This window comes from Aythya fuligula, chromosome 4, assembly GCF_009819795.1.
Source record: "Aythya fuligula isolate bAytFul2 chromosome 4, bAytFul2.pri, whole genome shotgun sequence".
Lineage (NCBI taxonomy): Eukaryota > Metazoa > Chordata > Aves > Anseriformes > Anatidae > Aythya > Aythya fuligula.
In genome coordinates, this window is record NC_045562.1 from 76,718,059 (window position 1) to 76,734,626 (window position 16,568).

Here is a 16,568-nt window from a genome sequence, read left to right on the forward strand (position 1 = left end):
CGAGGCGATACAGCCAGCAGGCAGGACGGGAGCTTTTTTCTTGCTGGCCCTGCCCCTGCTGCCCCGTGGCTGCCCAGTCCCCAGGCTGTTCCCTGACAGCAGCTTTGCTGTCCCCAAACGGCTCCACTTGACAAGGTGCTGCCCCAAATATTCGCCTGGCTGCCAGCAGCCTGCGGACAGGCCGTGCTGCCGGGCCAGGCTGCGCCCCCGGGGCTGTGCCAGCCGGGCAGGGTCAGCTCCTGCTGCTTGTGATTCAGGTGTGATTCAGGCAGGAGATGCTTGCAGGGCTGGGTTTGGTATCATCTTGCGTTTAGCTTTTGTTCTCAGGCTGCATGATTCAGTGCTAGAGGAAGCAAGAGCAAAAAAAAAGAGCTATTTGAAGCTACCTACCAGGGCTGTGACAGAGATAATGAGGAACACCGGGTGTTGAAGCATGGCCTGATGTTCAAGGCGAAGAGAAGGAGAGCAAGCCTTTGGCTGATCCTCACTTTCTCTGCTTGCTCCTCTTCCCACGTGCTGGCCCTGCTGATCTGCAAAAATGCTGTCTAGCAGTTTTCCCACTTTAGTTTATCATTTTCACGGTGTTGCTGCAGTCTTGGGCCTCACCCTTGTGTTTGGGCCCCCAGTCCAGGCTGCTCCCAGCAGCTGTGGCTGCAGAAAGCTTTGGGGGGGACGAGGGACACCCATGCCTGTGCCAAAGGCCACCACAGCCCCGTCCTGCTGCTGCTGGGAATCAGAAGAGGACCTGGAAAAAGGCATTCCCTGTGTTCTCTGTCCCAGCAACTCAGGCACTGAAAGGTGCCTGATCTCTCCTGCCAGGTCTTTATGGTTCAGCCCCACCCCGGGGGGCTCGCAGGCACCCTACGATCTGCTGAGCTGCCGAGGCTGGGGCGCTCAGCACCTCCCACGGCTGGGCCCCATGGCACTGTGGGGTCCCCTCAGCACCACGGGGCCATGGCCACACAAGTGCCATCGACACAGGCACAGGCTTTAAGGCAACACCAGCTCCTTTGCTGGGTGCGTGCAGGTGGGGCACCCTTGGGTGCCAGCTGGGGATGCCCTGGTCAGACTTCCCCATCCTCCCTCCCGCTTGCAGGGGCTCCATGACTGAACGTGGGGGTGCCAGAGCCTGCCCTGCCCCAGCCAGGGGCTGTCCTGTGCTCCGTGGGCCCAGTCCCCCAGCAGGATGGCAGCAGCTGAGGCCCAGCTGTGAGCCCCCAGTTCTGTGTGCAGATGGTGTGCCTGGCCCCGGGCTCCGTGCAGCGCTCACCCCCGAGGCTCTGCGACTCGCAGGGGTCTCCAGAGCATGGCAGTGGCGGGGGGGCTGTGGGGAGCATCAGGGAACATTCACTGCGCCGTGCTCAGCATACGCTCACCACCCGCCGCCACCAGCTGCTTTCATCCAGGACCCTCATTAAACTGACGCTGAGTTTCTCCTCTCGTGGGCAGCCTTGCAGAGGCTGGAAGATTTGAGCTGCTAATTTCTGCCTGCCTGTAATTAGCCAGTGCATATTGCAGCCGGGGAGGCCCTGGCCACCTTCCCCCGCCAGCCAGCTGCAAAGGGTGGGAGAGGGAATTTCCAGCCCCTGGCTGCATGGGGAGAGGTAGCTGGGGGTCCCACAGCACCCTGGGTACAGACAGGCCGTGTGGTGCCCCCCAGCCCCCCCAGGCTCCCTGGCCCTACCAGGCAGAGGAGCTGGCAGAAGGAGCGGCAGTGTCCCTGGGACCCCAGCCCAGCCTCCCACCTGAGACAGGGCAGGGACAGGGTTCCTCTCTCCGTCCCCAGGGTGCAGGAGACCCCCGGTGTTTCTGACCTTGGGGGGACTCTGTAGGGCCTCCTGCGGGGCCGTGGAGCTGCTGGCAGCCAGGACAGGCTTGGAGCAGCAGGGCCTGCGGGGAGGAGATGGGGCTGGGGGGCTCCGCAGCCCTGTGTGGGGTGTGCCCGCTGCACCGTCCTCATCCAGAACAGAAATGCACAGCTGGGAGAGGATGTAACGAAAATAGCGTCTCCCTAGAATTTATTGGTTTCTCATTAAATACAGCAGCTGTTCCCCTCACCTCTTATTTACACAGGGGCTTCGTTACATTAAACTGAACAGTTAAAAATATAAAAGCTGGTGCTACCCAAACCCTAACGTCAGAGGGAGGGAGAGGAGGAAGGAGCCTGTGCGGCGTCAGAGCTGGGTTGGTCCTCGTGGGCGCGGGGCGCTCGTGCCCCTCGGCAGCACCGGTTACAGGAACCAGAAGCATTTGCGCCTGGATTTCTTTGAGTCCAGCTTCGCAGGCAGCCTGCTCACCGGCGAGGGCTCCTGCCTGGCCGGCGGGACGGGCCCTGCCGCGGGGGAGCTCTGCGCCGCCTCGCCCTCGATGTGGCTCAGCACCCGCTGGAAGCGGCCCTCCTGCTGCCGAAAGTCGTGCTCCACGCTGCGGGGAGAAGGGGCCGCGTGAGAGGCATCGCTCGCCGCCGCCCTGCGCCCACAGGGCCGCCTGCACCCCAGTCCTCGTGCCCCCAGGTCCCAGCACCCTGAGGCTCCCTCCCTGCGGCTCCCTGCCAGCCCCTCACTGCGGGCACAGCTCAGCGGTGACCCAAGAGGGTGCTGGCCCTGCCCTGGTCCTGCTGACGGGCCCTCCTGCAGCCAGCTGCTGCCCTCTGCCTGCATCCCGTGGGTCTGTGAGAAGAGGGGTGCGCACAGGACCTGTCCCCATCCCAGACAGCTGTCCTGTCCTGCCCATGGTCTGCAGCAGGGCATGTGGCACCCCACCGCAGCTCGCGGGGACCCCTCCAGCTGGAGGAGCAGCCGTGGCTCAGAGTAAGAAACGCTGAGACTTCACCCACCGCAGCAAACCCCCTGGGTACTGACCTGCCTGGGGTGGGAGCTGGCCACCAGCCCAGGCTGGAAACTGATGCAGATACAGGGGGGGGGTCCAGGGTCTGAGGGACCCTGGTTAGCACTGAGCACCCCCGGAGAAGGGCTGTACCCAGCCCTGATGTTACAAACCCCCAGTGCCCTCCCCTGAGCCCAGTGCAGCCGCGGCACCAGGCATGCAAGGCCTTCACTGCTGGCTCCGGCACCGCTCGTCACGCAAGGCACGTGGGTGCCATGGTTCCGGGTAGGGAAGGGGGGGCTGCATCACCCACCGCTGGCGCCAGGTCTCCTGCACGTCCCCTCCGCTGTCCCTGCAGCACCCACAGGCAAGCTGCCGGCAGCCACGTGCTGTAATGCTTCCTCACCCAGAGAGCGCTCCAACCTCCAGCCGGCTCCCCTCTGATCAGCAAGGTGCTGCTGCCTCTGCCGCCACCACGCACGTGGCCTGGCCACGCACACGGGGACCCCAGCAAGCTCCTGTGTGGTGTTCTGGCAGCTCGTGTCACTGCATGCCATCAGGACACCCGTTGTCCCCAGCTGCCTCTAACAGGGCTCCCGGGCTCCAAGGAAGGGTGCACGTGCTTGCTGCAGGGGTAATTCCCCACAGGTTCCATCACACCGCTGGGGAACTCTCCCAAAACCAGGCCACCGTGGCAGCACCCTTTGAAACAGTGGACGCATACTGATGCTGATGTCCCTCACATGCAGGGAAAGGTCAGGGGGTGCTCGCAGCACAGCCAGAACCCCTGCTGCCCCTCCCCTCCGTGCTCTCAGCCCACCCGTCCTCATCCTCACCACCCGCCACAGGGGATCCACCTTCTGTCCCCGCCTGCGTGCAGCCCCTGTGAGGTGCTCAGCCACAGCCCCGGGGCCAGAGAGGGTGCACTGCTGCTGGCTGGGGTCTGCCCATGGTGGTGCCCCCCTGCCCCTGTCCCATCCCGCTCTGCCCCCACCCCATGTCCCACCGGAGCCTTTTCCCATCACGGAGGTGGCAGCTAAACCCAGCGGGAGCCCTCAGCGGGAGCCTGGCTGTTACATGAAGCCACCTCCTGCAGCAGTGACATCTCCCAGCCGCAGTGCCGCGTGGAGACAGGCTCGTCAGTCCCAATTAGCACTGAAGGCCCCCATGAGCTAAGGAGGGGGAGCTGGCTGTTGGCTCTGGCGTAAATAAGCCGGGAACAAGAGACACAGCCCCAGCAGTGCCGCAGTGGTGTAAGGGTGCCAGGGCACAGGGGAACAGAGCTGGGGCACCCCTGGCCCTGAGGTGCCCATGGAGAGCACACGCGTCCCAGGCACCCAACGCAGTGCAGCGGGGCAGTGGATGCTCCTGTGCACACCCCGTGACCCTGGGGAAGCAGAGCTGAGGCACTGCAGTCCTGCACCTTGGTGAGGCCCTGGCATGGCAGGGATGTGGCAGCCCAGGGACACTGCTAGGGGCACTTGTCCCCCGGCAGCCCCTGCCACCACCATGGGACGGGTGCCTTCCCCAGCACAACCAGCACCCAACAGCAGCACCTGCGTGAATTCACGCACGGACGACACAGCCCAGACTCAGAGCTAGCAAGCCCAGCGCTCCTGTAAGGAGGTTTTCCCCCAACACGTTGCTTTTAGAGAAGATAAATTCCCTGTCACCTCATCAGAGCAGATCTCCTTTCAGCTGCCAGCCAGCCCACCATCCCTTGTGAAACAAACAGCAGCCGTGAGGGGAAGCCAGAGCTGCCCCCACAGTGACAAAGGGCCCAGGTTCAGAGCCAAGGACACCAGGACGCAGCCCTGGCCTTCTGGCCGTGGTGAGCTGAGCCTGGTGTGGGGACAGGCACGCTGCCCTGGGCAGCAGCCACAGCACCGGCACCGAGCAGCTGCAGCTCTGCCCCTGAGCACCCCTCCTGTCCCTGGGGTGCCAGTTTGGAGGCAGGGAGGGAGGTGCTGCAGTTTGCACCCAGGTGTCTTGTGGTGCCACAATCGTCCCTCAGGTCGTGCGAGCCTCCTCTGGCACACCAACACTGCCCGAGGGGCGGGCAGCACGGTGGGGCTGGGGGGCCATGGAAAAGCTGCAACTGTCGTGCCATGTCCCCCCTGGGAGCTGGGACCTGCCCTGCTCTGCCTCGTAGCCACGCTAGGAGTGTGATACCTGGAATGGGGACAGAGGAGAGCAGGAGCCCCACCGGGAACACCCCAGAGCTGCCTCGTACCTGTAGATGATGCAGGCGCAGTCCCGGCAGGTCCCGCAGTTGGCAATGTCCTGCCCTGTCCGGTACGAGTGTCGCCTGCAACAGAGCACAAGTGCTGTGAGCCTGGAGACTCCTGTGCCTCCCCCAGGCCCTCAGCTGCCCCACAGCACGTACACCGGCCGGCAGGGGCCCCTCTGCTCCCGGGATCCCCGCTCCTCTCCTGCCCCATGCGATGCTCTTTGATGCCAGGCCAAGCACGGTGCCTCTCAGCTCAGCAGATTTCTCAGTTGGTTGCAAACCAGGCAGGCATGGCAGAAGCCCTGAATCCTTTGCATGCTGTCAGCCTCATTTTATCACCACCCCAGAGCTGTACCTTGTGCCCAGGGACACCCCAGGACACTATGCATCTCCCCACGCACAGCACCTGCAGGGAGCAGGGCCATGGGCAGCGTGGGGATGGGGAGGAGCACTCACAGCACACAGCAGTGCCCTGACAGATGGGCAGAGGGAGATGTGCCAGCCTAATCGCCAGCCTACGCTGGACTTAGGATTTCTCTCTTTTTGAAGCTTTTGTATCAAAGAAGCAGCCTCCTCCAGGGAAGGTGCAAGGGACTTAAATAAAGCAGAGATGGCTGATGAGCCCCAAAGGTCAGCTCAGCCCCAAAGCCAGTCCTCCTCCCAGATCTCTGCAGAAAATGGTATTCTGCTGCTAGTGCTAAACACTTGCCCCGATGCATCCTCGCCCAGCTGCATCCTGCTGCCCTGCCGGAGCTCAGCAGCTCCCTGGGGCGTCTCCCTGTGCAGCACCGAGCCCCAGCCCCTGGCACCAGCTGCTCTGAGAGCTGTGGGGAAAGGGCCCCCCTAAAGGCTGTCGGTCACCCTAGCGGCTGCCTCCTCACCTCCTGTGCCCCTCAGGCAGTGCAGGCTGCGGCTTTTTGGGGGACAGCTGAGAAAACACCCCCCTGTCCCAAATACCAGTCACAGCTTCCTGCTTGAATCGTTCTCCTCTTACTCGACCTTGATCATGACTGTTCTCAGCCCTCGGAAACTAGGTCTTTTAATGCACCAAATTACATATTACAATTGGGATTATACTCTAGCACATAAATTAGATCATGATACCTTTTATATGCGTATATAGAAGGTGTGTGTACACGTGTACCTAATGTTGTATAAACTGCGCCTCTGTCAGGATGAGATCTAACGTGGGGACAGACGTTTGGCTCGGGAAGTTGCTGCTGGGAGACACCCGGGCCCTGTGAGGCTGCACTACGGGGCGAGCAGTGCCGGGGCTGGTGGCAGCGCTGGGGTGCGCGGTGCCTCGGGGCCACCCGCAGGTCTGCCGGGACGCTGACCCGTGGCAAATAAGGCCAGGCTGTTCCTCAGCAGAAGGACACTAGGAAAATCTTTTATGTGATTTCCTACCCCATTCCTTATGTCTCTGGGCAGCGTTTGCTCATTTGACTGCAACAGTATATGGAGCCGAGATCTTAATTAAGCTCCCCACGGTGAAGCTAAATCAGCTTCCTGAGCAGACAAACTCAATTCTGACCGTGGGAGCAGATCTGCCCTTTCGACGGGCTCTGCTCTGGACCTGCCCGCGCCGAGCCAGGCTGGGACACAGCCCTGATCAGCGGGGCCCCTCTGGGGGCACCCCACAGGCAGGGGCACCCCAGGGCCATGCCCTCCGCCCAGCACGGGCAGCAGCCCCCGCACGGCCCCGAGGAGCGAGGCCAGGCGGGGTGCGGGCGGGCGGCACAGCGGCAGCGGGACGCTGCGGGGGGGAGCTGGGCACCACGGCCCGCTCTGAGCTGCCCTGCCTGCCTTCGCACTCTCAGTAGCGGTTCTGTGGGATCCTTACTGCTATTATTGGCCCTAAGTGGAAGGAATTATTTAGCAGCCACTTAATTTGGTTAAACAATTAAGCGCTTGTGCAGACGGGAGGGACAGGACCCGCAGGAGGTGCCCTCTGGCAGGGCAGGACCTCACGCCGGGTGCCCCCTGCCTCCCTGAGCTCGCTGCCATGGCACGCGCCCGGCTTGGTGCACGTGCCAGGCACGGCCCCTTGCCAGCATGAGGCCAAACTAACGAGCTGCCAAGCTAACGAGCTGTCCCATCCCAGTGCCCTGGACTGTCGCATGCAGCTGAAGCCCAGCAGAGCCCTACCGGCGATGCCACCTGCAGCTGGCGCAGGCGATGTCCCCATCAGCAGGCACCAGTCACCTGGGCCACCTCAGACACAGCCGGTTCGTTAAGGTTCATTAACAGGCAGAGTGTGCCAAACCCTGCCAAGCCCCCCAGGCTGTGCCCCCTGGGCATGGCAGGCTCCCAGCACAGGACCCTCTGCCTTGCTGGTGGTCAACCCAGAGGAATCCTAGCAAGTTGTTAACGGGAATATCCCGAGCCACGGGCAGCGCTTGGTACCGCAAAACACAAACGAGGCCAAGAAAACTGCCCCGGGGCATGCCCTGCCCTTGACCTACAGAGCAGGGATGGGCAGGACAGACAGTGGGGGCCATTCCTGTGGCACAGACCGGCAGCACCAGAGACCGAGCCCTTGACAAGGGCCCTGGCCACCCGTCTTTCATTCACAGCCCCCCGAAGGACATTTGCCCCCCGCCCCCCACCTGCGCTTGCTCACCCGTCCCGCTGGGCCTCCTTCTTCTCCAGGTCCTGGATGACGTCCAGCAGCACTCGGATGGTTTGTTGGCTGGTCTCCAGCACCCCTTCCAGCGACTGCAGCTGGGACTGCAGGTCCCCCTGCGCCCCCGCAGGGCCCTGTCCCTGAGATGTTCGGGCGTGCTCGTCCCCCGCCGGTGCTGCCGCTGGCCCCTTGGCTGCGACCACCAGTTGCAGAAGGTCCTGGACGTGGCGCAGCGTCTCCGACTGCTGGGCGGTGAGGCAGGGCTGCCCGTGCTGGGGGGCCTCTGGCGCCCGCCCGCCCAGCTGAGTCCCGGTGCCGGAGCCCTGCAGGGTCGGGGGCAGCAGCTCCCCGTGTCCCTCTGGTCCCGCCTGGCCGTGCCCGGGATCGGCGGCCCGCAGCCGACTGCTGATGCCATCACGGGTGTCCAGACGGCCAAGCGCAGCTGGTGTCTTCTCCGGTGTGGCGGCTGAGCTGTGCCAGCCTGGCGCTGGTAGGATGGGGGCTGGCGGGGTGCAGCAGGGCCCCCCCCATGGCGAGCTGCAGAGCTGGTGCTGGGGTGGTGGGGGGTCCCGGGGGGGGGTGCCCTGAGCTGGCTGGCGGAGCCCCTGGATGTGCGCGGTGGGGAGGGTCTGCTGGCAATGCGGAGAGGGCTGGGGCAGCAGGCGCCCGCGGGGCAGGCTGTGCTCTGAGTCGCTCCGGCCGAGCCCCTGCACCTCAGCGGGCAGCGGGGGCTGGCCGCAGGGCACAGAGGCTGGGCGCTGGGAGGGTCTCCGGCTGCCCCTGGGGTTCCCGCAGAGCCGGGCACAGGGCTCAGGGGGGCAGCTCTTGGCTGGGGAGGTACAGCTGGCAGCAGGGCACCCGGCTGTGCCCGGATAAGGGGGACAGGGATCCCTGGGTGGTGGCGGTGACGCGTGGCATGCCGCAGCACGCTGGGTGAGGGCGGCGGCACGCTCATGGGCGGGGAGGCTGCCGGGCACGTGTGGGGGCACAGCCCGGACGGAGGGGGTGGGCGAGGGGCCCCCCGGGCAGCGGGCGCTCCCCAGGGCGGAGGGCAGCCCCACTACCCCGGCCATGTCGCAGACACTCTTACTGCGGGGCTGGGAGGCTGGGAAGGGCTTCTGCAGGCTGGGGGAGGTCTGGATGGCAGCGCTCGCGCACGCCTTCCTGGGCATGGGCAGCGTCAGCGAGCATGGCTGGGCCTGGGGCCAGCTCCGCCGCGAGGCACAGAGAGCCGCCGGCTCAGGGGCGTCCCTGGGGGGCGGCGAGGCACGTGGGGTGTTGGGGCCAGGGGCGGCCGCGGGCCCTGGTGGGGGGCTGCCCGCCTGCTCCGCGCTGCCCTCCACCAGGTCCTTGAAGCGGACCTGCTGCGTGCGGTTGCGCCGGCGCTGGAGGCGGCTCTCGATGTCGGGCGAGTCGCGGTTGAGCAGCACCGAGCGCACCGTCATGGCTTTCTCCTGGCCGCCCTCGCTGGCGGGGGCCGGCCCAGGAAGGGGCTCCCTGCTGACCATGGCTCACGGCCCCGGGGCCGAGGCCCTGTGGCGGGGCGCTGCAGCGGGGCTGAGCTCTGGCGTTCGGAGCCCTGCGCTGCGCCCGTCCCCGGAGCTGGCCGGGGCACTGGGCGGCCTCATCCCGTGCTGCCGCGGAGAGGGGATGCCGTGTGGGAGGCGGGCGAGGGGCTGCTGGGCACGCCGCCCGCCGCACAGCCCCTACAGCCCGCGGCACGCTGACGCCCTGACGGCCCTGCCCGCCACCGCGCCTCCCCGCTGGTGCCAGCAGCCCATGGTCCTGCTGCCTCCGCCCGGGCTCAGTGCCCCTCACGGTGGGCTCCCCAGGGCACCGGGTGCCAGCCGTCCCTGCGCATGGCTCCTGGCTCCCAGACCTGCGGGGACAGAGAAAGGCGGTGAGCCCCAGCCCTGCTGCCTGCTCTCTCCCGTGGATGGGGACGGGGACGGGGACGTCTCTGGCTGCCCCGTGGAGCCACCGGCCCCTGCACACCCTCCCACCCAGCGCGGCCATCACAAAACGCGAAGAGACAAGCTTTGATCTCTGGCGCTGCCTCCTCAGCACAAAAGGAGAAGGGAAAAAAAGAAACCCCTTTAGCATAAACACGTTACAAGTTCACAGCTCAAATCAAGCAGAAGAAGCTGTTAAAAATAGCTCTGCCTTGCTGGGGCTTGGTACCTCGTGTTCAGAGGGCGCTGGGAGCAGGCAGCCCGTGCTGCAGGGGCACAGCGGGACGGGACAGGAACAGCGCAGAGGAGCAGGTCAGGCTGCGCTGGGCACAGGGGGCTCGTACGTGGGGATGGACAGGCAGGGGGCACCCGCCGTGCATGGGGCTGGACAAGGTGTGGGGTGCCCAACCTATGTGGGACCTGGCTGCAGTGGCACAGGACCCGTCGTGTATGGGGCACAGGGTCCCATCCTGCACGTGCCACCTGTTGGAGGTGGGGCAGGGCTGCGGGCGTGGGAGAGCAGCTCAGTGCACGGGACGAGGCTGTGACTTGGGGACATTTAGCCAATTTGGGCATGTGAGAACCAGCCTCGAGGAAGAAGAGGTATTGCATCTGGGATGGCAGTTTCCAGTGCTGGGCTCCTCTCTGAGACGGGCATCGCTGGGGCAGGCTGCCCTGGCTGCGAGCAGGGCTCCCACGCAGGGAGGACCCCCCAGCCCCGCTGTCGCTGGCACACAGCTGCACACAGCGCCTCCTCCCCGCACAGGCAGAGCAAACCCCTTCCCCAGCCCTGACCCCAACCAACACCAGGCCCCCATGCACAGCCGGATCTCTTGCACCCACCGTGGTCACTGGGCACCCTTCCGGCCCTCGCACTGCTCAGGTACATGGCACATGCCTGTGAGCCCTGCTCAGGAGCCCCTGCTCCCCTGGGCACAGAGGATTTGTGGCTCGTTTTGGGAAGCAGCATTGTGAGAAGGAGGCACTGGGGGGCAGAGCGGGAGTCGCCAGCCCCGGCAGGGAGTGACTCTGCTCAGACTCATGGCTTGCTGTCCTGCACTTGAGGTCTGCAGACACCCACAGGTGCCTGGGCACGGGCAAGGAGCACAGTGCTATGGGTGCCCCTGGCACCATGCCGTGCCCTGTATCCCACAGCTGGCACTGGTGGTGCCCACCCCGCCATGCAGCCCAGGGAGCCCCCAGCCCCGTACTGCTGCAGCACACTGAGCTGGGAGCTCTGCTCCCCCCACAGCCCTCTCGCCCTCCCTGCAGCCAGGCCCCCCCGGCCCCGCTCGCCACCTTGCCTTGCTCTCACTGCACCGAAGCAGCTGACTCAGCACAGCAGCCTGGAGTCCCCATGCACTGGGAACGAGCAAACTTCCCAGCTGGGCCGGATTTCCCGCGCCTCCCCAGGACCACAGCGAGCCCAGCAGCAGCAGGCTCAGACAGGGCCTGACCCAGCCCCACCAGTGTGGGGGACCCACGTCTCACACCTCTGCACCCCTCATCCAGCGCTAGTCGGGATGCTGCTCCACGCGCCAGCAGCCAGCCGCCCGGCGCTTCCCTTCCCCAGTCTTGGAGCTGTGCCCAGACACCGGGAGGTGTTTGTGAGGCAGGACGCGGAGAAGGCATGGCCGGCGGATGGGGCATCTCGTTAGTATGGACAGCAACAGGCTGAGGAGGGGAGGGAGCTCACTGGAGAGCCGAGCTCTGTGCATGCCTGAGGCAGTGGCCGTGCTGGCACCCGCATGGAACAGGGCAGAGCCTGCAGGACCACAGGACCCAGTCCAGCCCCGCAGTGTGGGACCAGCAACCCCAGCTACGGCTGTGCCAGTACGGGAAACACACTCAGTGGCAGGGGATGGATGGGCTGGCACGTTTCTGTGCTGGACCGTGCCCCTGCATGGGGGTCAGCACCAGTGCAGCCTGGCTGAGCGCTCCCAGAGGACAGCTTGTGTGGCCACCCTGCTCCAGAGACTTTCTTAATGAGGATGCTAATGGGCACGGGGCAGGGGTGCCAGGAGCCACTCCAACAGCCAAGCACAGGGCAGGAGCACTCCCGGCACAGTCCAGGCAGTGGGGGCAGACATGGACCCTGCAAGCTCCCAGGGGGACCAGGCTGAGCCACGGCCGACGGCAGAGCGAGCCCAGGACACCTCACTGCCTGCACAGCCAACGCGACACTGTCAGTCAGCGGGGCATCCGCTGAGGCACCCCCTGCCTCCCGAACCGCGCTCCGCTGAAGAGATCAGAGACATGCCACAAGGACAAAGAAAAAGTCTATAAATTATACATGCACTAACTGCATTTGGAGAACAGTTCTAAGGGAGTCAAACACCAAAAGCTAGGACCCTCCCACTCGTCCTTCTGCATATGCATCACAGCACGGTCAGATTTAGTGCTGTGCTCAGGCACTGTTTCCAGCATGCCTGCATCTTCTGGTGCTAATGAGTCCTGCTGTGGGACTGAATCAGGACTGTGGAACCGAGCGGCTGCTGTACCTCATGTACCCCCCCCGTACCGGAGCCGAAGCTGAAGGAAACAGCTCTGCCAATAGATCCAGCTGGAAGCACGGCTCCAGGGACATTTTGAATGCACAGAAAGGGCCACAGGGAAGGGGCCATGCAGGAAGCACAGGCACGCGGCACTCAGTCGCACCAGGGCTTTCCAGCTGCTATCTTCAAGCTTGTTTACTGGGAGATGGCACTCGGGACGGTGTATGCCAACGAGCCTGCATGCTCACCCAGGCGCCTGCACAAGCGCTGCTCTCCCAGCGGGGCACCGCAGCCCACAAATCTTCCTGTGCCCACGGCTCCCTGCCCCTGGGCACCTTGTGCAGGACCTGAGCTGCGGGACAGAAGGCACAGGAGCAGAAGCGTTCCCTGCTGGTGCCACCCTCCCCAAAACAAGGCACAGATTGCTTTGCTTGGTCTTGCTGTGCTGAGTAACGTGGTGCTACAAAGCTGGAGCCCTTCTGGGGTCCCAAAACTGAGTCAGCCCCTTTAGGGCCAAGCTGCTGTCAGCCCAGGACTGCAGCAGCTCCCCTCTGGAGGGGGATGACCAGGACTGGGGATACAGGCAGACAGGGGAGGGGACAGCTGAAGGATGAGAGCTGTCCTCGCTCCTGCGTGGTGGCTGAGGCTGTCCTCAGGTGCCCTGTGCCAGCAGCTCTCCAGCAGTCCCTGCTCAAGCGTGTGTAAGGGCTGCGCACGCCTGCACCCCAGCCTCACACCCAGCAAACACAAGCAGCTCTGTGCACCCCCCGCAGCTGATGCAGGGGCAGGAGGGCTCCCCATGCTTTGCTTTTGCCCATGTGCACAGGGCAGGGAGCAGGCAGGCACCAGGGATTCAGAGTGTTCCTCTCCCAGCTTTGCCAGCGGAGCTGCACTGAGGAGGGCAGGCTGGCTCTGCCCGTGCTGCTGCTGGCCCCGAGGAGACCTCCCCGTGCGCACCCGTGGAGGAGGCAGGGCAGGGCAGGGCAGGGCAGCCATGCTCCCGGAGGTGAGGAACCCACCAGAGCTGTGGGCACCCTGGCACGCAGCACTCCTGCAGGTGTGGAGGTGGGGACACCACGGTGCTACAGGACCAAGGCCACAGGAGAGCCCGGCGCAGGCAGGAGGTCAGACCCGCAGAGCCCTGAGCACAGAGGCACCAGGGGGGGCTGGCACGGGGACCCACCAGCCTGGTGCCTCTGCGGGCAGCGGTGGGAACAGATGCAGAGCTTGATTAATGACAGATGAAGGATGGCAGCATGTACCAGTCGTGCCAGTCAGCACGGGGTTATAGGAAACACGGTTCATCAAACTAATTTTCTGTCTGTTTTGATGAGGTTCCCAGTTTGGTCGACGAAGGTAAAAGCCTCGATGGAACAGACTTAGATTTCTGTAAGGCATTTGACATTTTGACGGAGAAAGCAGAATGGTACGAAAGCAATGTGGCACACATTAAATGGATTAAAAACTGGCTAACCAGCATGTCTCAAGACATAATCATCCAGCGATCATCACCAATTAGCCGTGCTTCTGCTCAGGTCCTGTGGAGGGGCGGCCAGGGCCCCGCGCTAACACTGGCTATTAGTGACCTCAAAGAAGAAAAGTCAGCACCGATAAAATGTGCAGATGATACAAAGACTGAGAGAAGGATAAGGAATGAGAACGGCAAAAGTGCCACGCAAGAGGCAGGGAACAGGCACTGCAAAGAGGGGTCTGTGCTGTGGGGAATGGCACTCCCCTGCAGCCTTGCAGGTAAAGTGCAACATAACAGTGCCTGGAAATTGGTGGTCAGCACGTTCAGATGGGGAATGACTTTCTTGAAAGGTGAGGTCATCCAGTGTGAGAGCAATTTGGAAAGAATTTAGATGGTGGTGGATCCTCCGTCTTGGCAATTGCTTGAGGTCTGAGTGTTTTTCTCCTCTTGTTCACATGGGAATTACAAGCAGCAAGTCATACACGATGATTTATAGATAAAACCAGATGACGCCACTGTAATGCAATAGATGACATGAGGACTCCAGTGATGGGCTCGCCAGATATGCTGGATGCTCAGTGCAGCTGGGAGCAGATGTCCCATCAGTTGAACGAGACCCAGGAGCCGTGGAAGGGACACAGGCTGCTTCCCCACTGCCTGGCCACCGGCACCACCGAACTGCAATGCCGATGCCCCCGCGCTCAGGCTGCCCTTGCCCCCACACACATCAAGTCTTTCTCCAAACGTCTGGGATTCACGGCCGGCACTGAGGCTCCGACTCACATCAGCCCGGCGTCCTTCAGGTCCACGAACCTGCTGCTGTGCTGCAGGTGCTGGTGTCCAGAGCCCGGTGGTGCTTTGCTGCCCTGCACCTTGCCAGCGCCGTCAGCTCCTGCCCGCAGCCCAGGCCCTGCGCATCCCTCCTGGAGAGCGAGGGCCTGCGACAGTGGCACTGCTCCGGCCCATCCTGATTAATGGGCTGGTGAATCTTGTAAGAGAGGCAGCAAATCTTCCCATGCTCTATCTTGATACATGGGCTGCAGGGCTGGGCTCAGAGGAACAAAGCCCTGCTTCACACCTGCTCCTCCATCCACCGGAGATGCTGCAGAGCGGAGGCACAGCCTCCAGCTGCCTGCCTGCTCTCGTCTCCCCACACCGGGATGGCACAGCCCTGCCCAGCCCTTCCTCCCGACGCCATGATGCCAGCAGAGACCAGCCCAGCACCGCTGGACAAACCCTGGGCACCGGACCCAGGGCTGCAGGCACCACCACGGGGTCCCAGCTGCCCCCGTGCCCGGCAGCGATCCTGCACGGCCCCAGCCCCTTCTCCACCCATCCTCCACCTCCTCCTCCTCCTGGCAACGTCTGTGGAAGAAGGAAAACCAGAGCAGACACATAAATCTTCTCCTCAAGACGCAGGAAGCTGGGAGATTAGATTTATGAGAGAGGAAGTCATATTCTTCTGGAGCTGCAGAAGAGAACAGCTAATTACCCAGCTCCACTACTGGGTACAACGGTTCCTCTTGGGACAAAACCTTTGCTGTCCCTGATCTCTGAAAGGGGATGAGGTGCTACGGCAAGCACAGGAGGAAACAGAGGATGAGGCATTTGCGCACAGCCGATGACCAGGCAGGAGCCAGGTTCTCAATACATCAGCCGGTAGCAGGACTTAATCCCATTTTGGCTCCAAGAGGACTCGGCACGTTTGTACTCGGCGTGGAGCATCCACGGGACGTGGGGGTGGAGGACGGAGAGCGTCTCCTCAGCAGCCAGCAACGCCAAACCCCAGCTCCTCGCAGGGGCAGCGCCAGCACGAAGCCAGCACGTGCCCTGCCCTCGCAGCTGCTCTTGGAGGCTCTTCCAGCACCCGGCTGTTTGGAGGCGTGCAGGCCTCCTAATTTCCTGCAGGCACTTAATCACGGCCAGTTTATATCCGTTTGTGCTTGTGCCAGTACCGTGCTTTGCTTGAACAGCTCTTCTCCCTCCTCAGCTCGGAGCCCGTGTGCTTTGCCACGAGGACGCAGGCCCCTTCCATGGTGCAGGCTGGTGGTGCTGAGCAGGGGCAGCCCTGCCCACACGCTCGAGGCCAGCTCCCCGCTCCTCCATCACCCCCACAGCTTCGCCCATTCCCGTGGGGGCTGAACACCTCTCCACCACCAACACCCGAGGCAAGGTCTCGTGCTCTGTTCCAGCACCCCCACGGCTCTACTGGGAACACCCAAACAGCTCCATCTGAGGACAGCGAATTCCCTGAGCTGGGGCAGTGCCCTGAAGGACTCACACCACCACGCACACTCACTGCAGATGCCACTTGGGTGCCCCAGAGGAGCACTGCTGGCACAAAGGTCCCTTTTCTGTGACAGCAGGTGCCTGGTGGAAGTGGCAGCTCGCACGAGCCAAGGGATCTGCACACATCTTTATTTAGGTCACTGGCTGAAGAGCTCTGCAGGAAAATGAGTCACTCTCCCAGTCCAGGGGCCCTGGAGATGGCAGGAGCCCCCAGCCCAGCCCGGGTGCTCCCTGAGGCCCCAGCACCTCTCCAGGGCTGCCTGAGGCTTCTGCAGCCCCTGCCTGGGTCCCACAGCCGGTGCCCAGCAAAAAGGACACCAAAACCCATGAAGAAGCAACAACGCCCTCCCGGCACCCAGAGGCCGTCATCTCACCGTCACATCGTGCTTCCCTCTTTCAACTGCAGATACACTGGTGCTGTCAGGTGAAGACTACATGGCCAGGAGATGCAGCAAGATGCAAAGCCGTTGGAGAAAGCCTTTAGAAGCCTGTGGAAGCCAAATTATTCCTCTGTCTCCCACAGATGCTAATATGGCTGTGGTGGCAGTAGTGGCTGTGTTCTTGCTGTGACTTGCTTTCGTTCCCACCTCTTTGCAATGCAGAGGAGCACCACTGTCACCATTTCAAATAAGACATGAAGAGGCAGAGTGACCTGCCCAGGGGAACACAGGCAGACCAG

The 16,568-nt window shown here is 63.3% G+C and overlaps 2 protein-coding genes across 2 annotated transcripts in view; one reads left to right on the plus strand and one right to left on the minus strand.

The window, feature by feature from the left end:
* The window catches only part of LOC116488954 (dedicator of cytokinesis protein 2-like), a 64,035-nt gene that overhangs the window by 30,445 nt on the left and 17,022 nt on the right, over nt 1–16,568 (plus strand). The gene's annotated exons all lie outside the window — the stretch shown is intronic.
* Nucleotides 1,980–9,190, minus strand: LOC116489064 (INSYN2B protein-like). Its single transcript, XM_032187133.1, has 3 exons — nt 7,680–9,190; nt 5,060–5,134; nt 1,980–2,424 (listed from the first exon to the last, which is right to left on the minus strand). The coding sequence occupies exons 1-3, from the start codon at nt 9,188–9,190 to the stop codon at nt 2,232–2,234; spliced, it is 1,779 nt and encodes a 592-aa protein (XP_032043024.1). The 3' UTR covers nt 1,980–2,231.